Raw genomic sequence first — 11,280 nt, 5'->3', positions numbered from 1 at the left:
GCGGAGGGTGTGTGGGCTGGAGGCGGCTGCATTCTCATGTTCCTCAACTGTGATTTGAAGACGTTTGCCGTCGTCTCAGATGGCCTTCGTTAGCTACTTCGTCGATCTTCTAGAGTTTTTCTACAATTTCGAAGGTGTCCGGGCGGTGATGTTAGGAAAAGACAAGAAAGTCCCCAAATTTACACTCATACCATTCCATTCATCCCTATCGGTGTTGCTACTTCGTCGATCTTCTAGAGTTTTCTTGCTCTCCTCAAAGCTCCCGCACAGCGAGATCATAGTAGGAAAGGACGAAAAAGTCCCCACAATCCACACACATTCCATTCATTCATTCATCCATGCATCCCTAGGTACTCCTATCCTTATGTCTCTCTCTTTCTCACATCTACATGCTTCATCTTCTCCTCAAAGAAGGAAAACGCTTCACACCGCTCGCTCGCTCGCCAGCCGAATCAATGAATCAATCACCGCTATGCACTGTCGCAATTCCATATCCATCACCAACTCTGTCCAACCGATACCACCTCCACCCGCTTTCCAAAACACACGAGCAACCCTAACGCCCATAGTCCAAGCTAGGGATAATAACAGGACCATATTTCATCGGCTGTCCAAAAGCGCCGTCATTCTGCACCATGAAGTCCGCAGCCAAACTCAAACGGCCGGCGCCTTGGGGTTGTTGGCCTGGAGTTTGGGGATGGAAAGCACCTTGCACGACTTCTGGGTCGTAGGCTACGCATGCCAAGTAGTTTCTTCTCCCCATAAGTCTTCTGTGTTCGCGAGGTCGGCCGTCGACATCGGCCGCGAAAATCTCCATCATGTCTTCTTTGGTGTCGGATTGTACGCCGATTTGGGAGCGATGGCCGTTTGCGGGGATGTAGAGTTGCTTGTTGTTGTGAAGCATGCGAAGGATATAAGAAGGCGTGGGCGCGTTGACGATTGAAGAGGTGATGAGCTGATACATTGTCTTGTGGTCGGAAGGATGCTGAGGGTCGTGAACAAGGCCTGCACCGCAAGAGTTGACGGAGCCGGAGAGGAAAGTCATTCGCAAGGACTTGTTGTGCGAAATACCTTGCAGCGTGCGAATGATGTACGTTCGCTCGAGATCCTGAAAGTCAAATTAGCACGTCAATCCTTGATGGCGCCCGTGACCGCATTCTTACCTTCGACTCATGAGTCCACAAATCTCTCAGCTCGTCAAGCATATCGATATCGCCGAATGGACTCAGCACACCCTGCATCAGACCAGATTTGCCAACTGCCTTCTTTGCAGCATCGAAGCCGTGGTTAACGACGCCCTTCGCTCCAACAATGCCGGCAACTCCGCTCGTAACCTTGCCAAGCATGTTAAAGCTGCCAGTCGCGATCTTCTTGCCTGTGGCTACAGTGCTTGCCACCTGCTCAATGCCTTCAAGCCTGGGATATATGATTGGCACAGGCATCAGCCAAATACAATGCTGCACGCTCGGAGGTAGTGTAGCGACCTTCGGGAAGATGCCCTGATATGTCGGACCAGCCATGACTTGCTTCTCATTCCGTTCACTTCTAGTATCAGGACCGACAATGACCACACCAGGCCCGAGGTACTTCAAGAAATGCCATCCTTTGCCAGTGATCGTGAAGAGGTCAATGTCGTTGGATACGTTTCGCAAGATCTCGTGTGTCGTGTGGTGTTGGAAGAGGAGGTACATCTCAATGCCTATTCGGCCGAGATTCTTGAAAACATGGCTTTCTTGCATGTACTCTGGGTAAGATCCGTAGCCATCGAAGATGTCGTGATCGTCCAGACAGCACACTTGAGGTATCTGTGCAAAGGCCTCCTTGACGGCGGGTTGATCGAAATGCGAGGTGTAGTAATGGAAGTACGCATGCGTCACATCTTCTTCCATCTTCGCGGTCCACTGAGCAGTCTTTCGGTTCTCTTTTCCAGATATCTGCGTCCACTGTCGTAGCGCGGGAATGTCTTTCCAGAGACGATCGGCGTAAATCTGCCCGCCAAGGCCGATCTGAGTATGGAAGCCGCCGCACTCCTGATGCTTGACGAGTACGTCTTTCCACATCGGAGCTGCACCGCCAAGCTTCGATCTATCATTGGCCGATACGTTGATAGCGAAGTCGTTGCCCGAATGCGCCACGAATCGCCAACTGGTCTCACTTCTGCCGGCTACTAGGAACTCGTATCTTGTGCAACCTAGATGGGAGGTGATGGCATACGTCCATTTCGATGCGCCAGTTTCTTCCATCCTCAGGTCAATATCGTACCGGTAGAATATCCATCGTTGATGGGAATGAATGGGATGAGCTTTCAGCTGTCTTGGATTGGGGCTGAGATCCTGTGACTGATGCAGGTGTATAGTCGGAGGCTGGTTGCCGGCATCTGTGATCAACATTATACTGCCCAGCCACAGTCCGCGCTCAAGGTCCATGTTCGTATATCGCAGGTATGGTCCAAAGTATACCGCATTCGAAGGAGCAATCTTGTACATGTCCACTCCAGCACTTGGAGGCGGACCAGTGAAACCAGACGCAGTCGGACTCGCCAAGGGATTCATCGAGAACACACTATTGCGATCGTAAGTGGCCATCTGCTGCACGGGAAAGCCAGGAGAAGCAAGTGGCTGCTTGAAGACTGAGCCGACTGGACTTGCGATGCCCGCTCCCGGACTCATGGGTTCTTGCAGGTTCAGCGGAGTGGGGCCCTTCGGAAACTCCCATTGCGTCGATTGTGTAGGCAGATGAATGTAGTAGTAATGGCCAGAGTTGTTATCCAGATGTGCAATCCATCCTTCTGGCAGCGGAGGCGGACTTGCTGGTCCTGCAGGTCCTGGCTGAGGAGACACGGACTGATTTGCTCGAGCTACATTGATAGGCGCAACCCCTGCTGTAGCTCCGTTTTGCTGCGACGATGCCGGCTGTGGTGAAGCCGATGCTTGAGGAGGATCGTTGGCGAAAGCTGGATGTCCTCGCAAATTCGGATCTGTAGGCCGTCTGCCGGTGTCTGCTCCCGCAGCAGCATTTGGACTCGCAGTGTTTGCATACCTGCCCTTCTCATTGGGATACGGTGAATGTACAGTGCCAGCTGTGGGTGGCGAATAAGCCGGGGGTGGCTCCTCGTGCACATTCATGCGATTCATGTCTTCTGCCAAATGATTCGGACTCGTAGACGGCTGCGCAGGTCTGGGGTAGCTAGGTTGCCTGTCTCTTGAGGCCTGAGACGGAACTGCTTCTCCTCTTGAAGCAACCTCTTCAACGCCTTGAAAAGTGATCGGTGGACCATGCGGCGCGGAACCTGTTGGCTCTGTTGGACTCCACCTTCCGCCAGAGCTAGACTGTTGCGTCTGCTGCGGCACACCCAACGTACCTTGTCTTGGCTGTGGTTGCGCATACTGTGCTCGTCTTGCAGCAGCTGCGGCACTCTGCGCTTGCATCTCATTAAGAGTGCTCGCACCTGGAATACCACTTGCGGCATATCGCGCCTCGATACCAGTAAGACCACTAGGCGCTGCCGCTGCCGCTCCCGCGCCGTCAATCGGTGTCTCGGGTGGTGGAGGCGATCCTCGTGAGGCTCTGGTCGTGGAAGTGGAAGCAGAACTGCTAAGCCTGTTGATTCCAGCGGGATCGGGTACATGCATTCGTGCCGCCGCCGCACTTGTGGCAGGCGGGGCAGCTCCCAAGGGCGGAGGGTAGAACTGCTGCGAGTACTCGGCATCTGTCTGGGCGCTCAGCTTCCGCTGCGGTTTCACCTGGAACAAGCCCTCGTCCTCGTCGCTCTTGATGGGAGGCTCAGGTCCTCCCGGCGAGTCTGGAGGGAAGATGCTCTTCGAAGGCGCTCCTCTCCGCTCAGCCAATCTTGACGAAGATAGTGGCGACCCTCCATATCCACCTAATGTCGGTCTGTTCGGATCGTTGGCATCAAATTTGGGCCTTCCGACGATCCCACCACTGCCCTGGGACGACATGCTGTCTTTGCGCCGTTTCGGCTGGATTCCTGCGCGGCCTTCCTCTGCTGAAGCTAACTCTTGCGGCGTGGCAGTCCTGCTCGGCGGGTTGTTAGGCACAGCTCCGGGTGTTGCCTGTTGTCGTGTGCGCTCGTCGGGGTACGGCAGCGGCAGCGGGCCTGAGGGCGGCGGTGAGGTAGGCGCTCCATATGCGGCACTACTCATGGGCACGCGGTACTGCGCCCATTGCTGCTGTGGCTCGGAAGCGCCTGCGCCTGCGGCTATGCTTGATGGAGATGCTTGCTTCTTGATTTGCAGGGGCTTGGGTGTTTCAAAGTCGTTGGCGGGCGAGTCGGATTGGAGGAACAGCTCTTCGTGATTGTTGCTAGAGGTCATGGCGCATGGGGTGTCGGTGCGTCGGTCGTTGCTGCCCGGTGCGTCGGTCGGTCGTTGCTGCCAACGGGGTATCGGTGCGTCGGTCGTTGCTGCCAACAAGCTGCGGAGGAGGCGGGCGGCGGGACAGTGATGCAGCTCTGGCGATCGTGTTCCACGTGCTGTCTCGTTAGCTGGAGGATTCAGGGAAGTTGTTGCTGACGGCGTCAGTGGTGTTTCGTTTCGTTTCACGAGTCGAAGGTGGGATGGACCGCTGATAGAGGAAGGGAGATGTGGCGTGGAAGGGAGGACAGCAGTGCTCAATGATTATTAGTGGTGTCTATGTACTGGCGCTGGCGGCCCAAAAGCAGGCCGTGTGGTGTGGTCTCTGAACGACAGACGAGCCCGTAGCGTAAACGTAAGCGCGCGCCTTCACTCGACCTGACCTCAGACCTTCACACATGACGAAGCCGTGCATCGGCCTCTGCCCAGCCGTTTCGACTTCTGATTGGCCCGCGGCACAGCTCCATCAAGAGAATGAGGTCTAGGGGTGCTGTTAGTAACCACTTGTCGGTGGAAAGCAACGTTAGTAACAAAACAACGTTAATAACCAGTTAGTATCAATATTCATGCCTTAGGTGTCTATATAGACCTCACCTCTATATAGTATAGAATAGACTAAGCCTATAGCAATAGCATAGTGCCTTCGTAACTATCTCGGTGCTAATGTCCTTTATAGATCCGTCTCTTCCGACTTAGCTAAGCTCAATTTAGTATAGATTAGTACAAAGATTGCTTATATAGCTCTTCCGAGTAGTAGTTGCTTAGGCGACTGCTTAGTAGAGGGTTACCTAGCAACTATACTACTAGGGTTAGTAGAATAGTAGGTTTACTAATGTTGTCCGAATAGCCTAAAACTAGATAGTTCGAGAGGTATTGTTAAGAGAGAATTGCCTGCTGTTTTTCTACCTGTTTCGACTACCTAATCCTCCGATTTTCGCATTTCTAGCAATTCTACGAATCTTATAATTCCGACTTTTTTAAAATGCCTCGTTTAAAGGACCTAGTCAACCTTAACTTCTCCTAAGTCGATACCGCTAATATAGGCAAATTTGTAAGGTATATCTAGTACGATAGCGGGAAAGGAACGATAGTAGAGGGAAGCCTATTACGGAAGAAGGCGCACCTAGCGAAATGTTAGAAGTATTTAGACTATAAGAGGGCTTACTATTCTAACGATGAAGAGGCGCCGCCGCGCAAGCAACGCACGCTGCTATTTAGTGTCGCTAAGTCTAAGAAGGTGCGTAATTTAGCTATTGCAAGGGCGATATTGTATAGCGGAAGGCTATTTAATCTCGTAGACGCGAGATTCTATCCTAAATAGCGCGAGGCCTTCTATACCTTCGACACTAATTATAACCCTCTAAGTCGCGATAAGGTAGTAGATTGTATCGATACGGTACGAGCGGAGGTCGAGAAGGACGTTAAGGCGGTGTTTAATGCGCTTCGAGACCTTAACTTTAGCGCTAATAAGAGTAAGAGCCGCGGTAGTACTCGTTTCTGCAACCTGTTAGCTAATATAGTGTCTAGCTCGTTCTTCTATAATTTGCTAGACATAAAGGACTCTAACGCTAACGCTATTACCCTCGCGCGGCAGGTAACTAAGTAGGTAGCGCCCTTTGTTAATAGTGACCTTAAACGATAGAATAGCCTACAAACCGATACCTGCGCGACAATAAGATCACTCTAGGACCGACTCGCCGAGAATCCACTTACTAAGTATATAATTTGCGTCTTCTACGACTCGTATAGCATATAGCTATACATTAGCGACTAGGGTAACTATTAGAAGGACTCGCACCTACCGTTCTATAGCGACACGCTCCGAGAGGCTTTATACGTGCTTGCCTTGTTTAAGAGGTCGAAGAAGGCTTAGAATATCCTAAAGGCCTTTACTAAGGACAACGAGGCTATTTTAAGGGTATTTGCTATCGCCTATCTTACTCGCTAGGGGTTATACTATACTGCAATACACAGCCTGTTTATAGCAATAACAACCCTTTAAGACTGCTCGAGGGTTATAGCTTATAGGCTATTCCGAGGCTCGAATAGTCGCCTCGCAAAGGGCGCCTCTGCTGCCCTTAAGACTATTAACTCGCCTCTATTCTAGAGCCGCCTATAGAGCCTTTATACACTCCTTTAGCTAATTGACGAAGTACGGCTAGTTAGTAAGAGCGACACCTCTAAGGTTGGCGATATAGTGCCTCGCTAGCGGCAACTACGTCGCTCGATTAAGTAGGCGCGCCTGCCTTACTAGAAGGACCTATTGTCGCTCTTCGACCTCCGGTTTATTAAGCAAACACAACCCGTCTACTAGGCAGCGCACTCGTTATATATTAACAATCTATTAGTTTCTCGAGAATTTAGTAACCGCGAAGAAGAATGCCGCATTGCCTTCTTTAAGCGCTATTTTGCCTACGAAGACTACGATCCTTCTATATTCGAGCGCTATCTACGATTTAACGACGAATTTATCGAATTCCGAGACTCTACGCAACGCTTCTTCGCTATTAGTAACTACTACGAGCTTAGTCGGTACCGAGAGCGCGGCAATATTACTGCTTATTAGGACTTCCTTACTCGTAAAGCGCCTCTTATAGCGGAAGTCGCCCTCCGCCTATATAGAATACCTGCTAACTTAGTGCCTTCCGAGCGAGCCTTTAGCGCTATGAATTTCATATAGAACGACTATCGCTCGAAGCTGTCCGCTACGCGTACCGACGACTGTACCTATATCTATATAAATAGCCGCGCCTTACGTAGGCGACTAGTAGAAGAGGTAGTAAGACGGCAACGATAAGCTAAGTTACGAGAGATATAGCAGCGATAGTTAGCAACTAAGAAAGAGATTAGGAAGGCGGAATTGGACGCATTACTTACCTTCGAAGAAGCTATAATAAATAACTACTGCTTGCTACTAAGCGATCCTCGCTATCTCTATATACCTAACTTTAAACAGCTGTTTAATCTATATAGTCTATCTTACTACTAAGAAGATAACGACTTCGAAGACGAGCCTATCAATTATAAAGCGCTCTTCGAGGCGACAACGAGCAGTTAACTACTATAGTACTTACTATTCTTTAAGCTAGTTAATAGCTAGGCTTCTACTAAACACGACCCTCTAGTTAGCTATACGCTATTTAGTTAGTCGCTCTTATAAGACAATAATACTAATAACGGCTAGCAATAGCTAGAGACATATAGTAACTATACTAGTACGGAAGCGCTTAGATAACAAGCGCTCTAATAACGGCCGCATTATTAAGCTTAAGAAGTAGTCTATTCTATAGCAAGAAGTGGTCTATATAGTAGTCTCAATCTACAGCAAGAAGTAGTCTTATTCTACAGCTATATTGCCTTTAATATAGTATTACCTTCTACCTCTAGTTAGCCCTAGTCAGCCTTATATTACTAACAACTCAGTAGACAAGAGCAACGTTATTAACATAGTTAGCAACGTTAGTAACGTTGCTGACAATTAACAACCTAGCACCCCTAATGAGGTCGGATACAACCCTGCTACCCGGACCGGGCTTGGCCTGGCTTGGCTATTCTATCTCAGCATTATTCATCCCATCGTCCTGCACAAACACCTACCCTCCAACCCAGCATTTCCTTTCCCCACACAAACCCTTCAGTTTCTATCCTCTTCACACAGCCTTCCTCAACGCCATCCCCTACCATATCAACACATCCACTCCCTCTTCCGGAGACTCCAGAATCTCAATCCGCCTCTCTTTCCCCCCACTCTTTTCCCGAGAAGCCAGAGCCGGACCATCAAGCGCCAAAGCAGCAGCATACGAGCGAGCCGTCTCTTGAAACTTCGGAGTCGTGTAGTCCACCATGTCGTCGACGAGGTTGTGGATTTGAGTATCAGGCAATGCGGTTGTCTTCGGGAAGTATGGGGAGCGGAGTCCAGCGCTCTTGATCTTGCTCTTGCGTGGAGTTGGTGTGTAGAGCGAGACGGCGATGTTGTTTCGTTTTCCGGGAGAAAATTCGCCTCCTCGAGGGGTTTTGGTTGATGGAGTGGTAGAGAGAGGGACGGAGCTTGCTACCATTTCCCGATCAATAACCTCCAAAGCTTCCGCATCACCCTCATATAGCGGCATCTCATCTTCGACCTCCACAGCCTTACGCTTCCGCATCGCAAACCCACCCTTCAACCCCTTCTTACTCGCACGACCTTCGGAACGAGCCTGATTCAACTCATCCAGAATCGCACCGCGATCTTTACCACTCTCCTTCGCCAGCTGACCGACATACTTGTAAAGCTCCTTCTTGGCATGTTGCGACTTGATTCCCGAAGTAGGGTGGGCGAGCACAATGCGCTTTTGGATCTCAGCGACAGAGTAGCGCACGGCCAACTTGTAGACGCTAGCTCCGACGATGCGGGATGGGTCGCTGTCGAAGATAGCTTGATCGGTGTCCGGGATTGGACCGAGTTCTCCAGTGCTGGGGGTTGCTGTTGATGGGGTGGCAGAAGATGTGGTTGTGTCTTGCTTATTAGTGTCAGGAATCGTGAGGGGCTTGAGGCTCGTTTTCGATTTCTTTCTCGACGGCTGCTTCTCCTCCTCGTCGGCTGTCTTCGCTTGATCCTTGAGCCAAGGAATCACTCTCTTGTGCTTGGTGCGTAGAGTGGGAGAGCATTTGGGTTCACCATCCTGCACATGACCGGTGTCAAGGATCGCGTCCTGTTCGTGCGGAGACCCCATCGATACCGACGAGCGGCGCTTCTGAGAACCCACACCGTTCACCTTTCGAGCATCCTTGAGTTCCTTCCGAATCTCAGCCACAGTCATGCCTTTGGCCCCAGCAAGTCGAGGGATGTAGCGCTCGCAAATGCGTCGTTGGAGAGTCTTCTCACTGACCAGATCTGGTTCCCACACTTCGGTAGCAGCATTGATTTTCTCTGCGAGCTGCTTCATCGTATATTTGGTGGCGAGTCGTAGCAGTCTATGGTCCGTAAGGAGAGTCATCTTGCGGCCAAAGTACTCTTCTTCAGACACATAATCCCAGACGCCAGGGTCTCCTTGAATCGTTGGGGCGATGCCTTCTTCGAAAGCCTTATTCTCCGGCGCCGTCAGATGTTCTGGGAGATGTAAGAACTCTTCCTCGTCGTACTCGAGGATCTCTTCGCCATCTGCAGCGCGTGCGGGCATTTCTTTCCAGATGCTGGTCGGATACACTTCGAGTGGTCTTGGCTTGTAGGTATGCACACCATGGATATTGGTGTCTATGAGACGGCCATTGATGGGAGTCCAGCCCTGGAGGATTGCATGATCATCAATGATTGGAGCTGTTGCCACTGCGGATCGTGAGTCGGCCAGGTCTGCCATAGTTGAGGCGCCTTGTCTCCCGACGCGCTCATTCGAGAGGTCACTAGAGAGACGGCGGAGAAGACCTCGAGTGGCTCTACAGACGAAGAGACTTGCGTGGTCTTGAGGTTGTTTCGGTTTGAAGGACTCTGATTTCAGTCCTCAACTTGAGTGCTTCTCGGATGCTGCGAATAGGTGTAGAAGTCTAACAAAGGCGCAACAGAATGCTCTTCACTCGCGACAGACCAAGATGTTGTTGACAACGCGGTCATGACGCGCAACATTAACAAGCGCGTCGATTTTGAGCGTTTGTCAGGTGGTCCGTGTTGGTGAGAGAACATGCTGGAGTGACCAGACCTCGATTCCAGCTTCACACTACTCATCTTCAGCTTTCTTGGAATCGTTAACAAGCCGTAGCAACATAGACAGTTGCGGACCTGCACCTGATGGTAAGCATCCGAGATAGAAAAAGACGAGATCTTACAACGACAGCAGGAAAGTGGAGGGCTTTGGAAGAAACTGCTTGCCCGGTCGAAGTCATCATGACACTTCTATCCTCAACCATGCAACGCCTTTCATTTCCATACTCAATTCGTAGCCTAAGGGTATCCGCACAGCAGACAGGATTCTGATTCTGCTCAAGCTCGCGCTGGTCCTGTAGTCCTTTTTTTTTACTTTCTCCCTTTCGTAAATCGTTGCACTGCGAAGCGCATGTCTGATTCCCGTGCCGTGTCGCTTCGTGAAGCGCATTTTCTCGCCTCCCTCCACACTCTCAAGACCACCCTCCCTCCTCATCTCTTCCTCTCACATGAACAACTTGGCCATCTGCATCAAACCCCCAGCCTGATCCATCCAACCCCCTCCTCTCCTCTCCCCTCCATACCCCTCACTCCCATAATACCCACTCCCCCCAAACCTCCTCATACTCCCATCAAGTCCAAAAGGCAACTGAACACCCACCTGTCTCATCAACCCATGAATCGCCCCACCAGCGCTCAGCAAGGGCACAACAAGCGCAAAAAACGCCTTGACGGGATGTCTCCTCGCATAATACCACAACTCCTTAAACATCCTCTGCAACTTATGAATCAAGTAACTGATATAACCATCTCTCGGACGACGTTTATAATAACTTGAATTCGAATGTCCACCGCTACTGAAAATTCCTCGCGACGATGAGCCGCCGAAGAATGAGCCGCTGGCGGAACGCGCATAGCCTGGTCTTGAGGATGAGGAAGAAGCATTGTGTTGTCGGACATAGTATCCCGTCCCACCTCCTGTGGAATGCGCGCTGCGTGCGGGAGAGACGCCGCGGTTACGAGAGGAACTGCGATGTGTTGGACGTCCGCCGATGTTGAGGAAGCCGTTGGCGTCGCTGGTAGAATAGGATTTTCCGTCGAAGAGGCCCATGGTCGAGTGGCCCGGGGATCTTATTGGTGAGACGTGTGTTGTGCAAGGCTAGGATTCGATCGGTGGTGCGCTGACCTGCTGCGATGGGTGTTGTTCCAATGGCAGTGGACCACGTCTGCTTGTCGATCGATCGCGCCGTGTTTCCAGGGTTGTATGGATTTTCAAGTAGGAACGAAAGGCGA

General features: G+C 51.0%; 2 protein-coding genes across 2 annotated transcripts; both read right to left on the bottom strand.

Annotated features, from left to right (window-relative positions):
* Window positions 1–174: 174 nt before the first annotated feature.
* MYCFIDRAFT_204389 (uncharacterized protein) lies at window positions 175–4,576 on the bottom strand. The gene is made up of 3 exons (XM_007930845.1): window positions 3,040–4,576; window positions 1,164–2,988; window positions 175–1,108 (listed from the first exon to the last, which is right to left on the bottom strand). Exons 1-3 carry the CDS (start codon window positions 4,332–4,334, stop codon window positions 557–559), a joined length of 3,672 nt encoding a protein of 1,223 aa, XP_007929036.1. The 5' UTR covers window positions 4,335–4,576; the 3' UTR covers window positions 175–556.
* Window positions 4,577–8,050: 3,474 nt separating this feature from the next.
* MYCFIDRAFT_216038 (uncharacterized protein) lies at window positions 8,051–10,251 on the bottom strand (the record flags this gene model as incomplete). Its single annotated transcript, XM_007930844.1, has 1 exon — window positions 8,051–10,251. The coding sequence occupies exon 1, from the start codon at window positions 9,707–9,709 to the stop codon at window positions 8,051–8,053; it is 1,659 nt and encodes a 552-aa protein (XP_007929035.1). The 5' UTR covers window positions 9,710–10,251.
* Between the last annotated feature and the right edge of the window lie 1,029 nt (window positions 10,252–11,280).

Source organism: Pseudocercospora fijiensis (genome assembly GCF_000340215.1).
Source record: "Pseudocercospora fijiensis CIRAD86 unplaced genomic scaffold MYCFIscaffold_7, whole genome shotgun sequence".
In the NCBI taxonomy this organism is placed as follows: domain Eukaryota; kingdom Fungi; phylum Ascomycota; class Dothideomycetes; order Mycosphaerellales; family Mycosphaerellaceae; genus Pseudocercospora; species Pseudocercospora fijiensis.
Note: the sequence above shows the minus strand (reverse complement) of the source record. Positions and strands in the feature narration are given on the sequence as shown.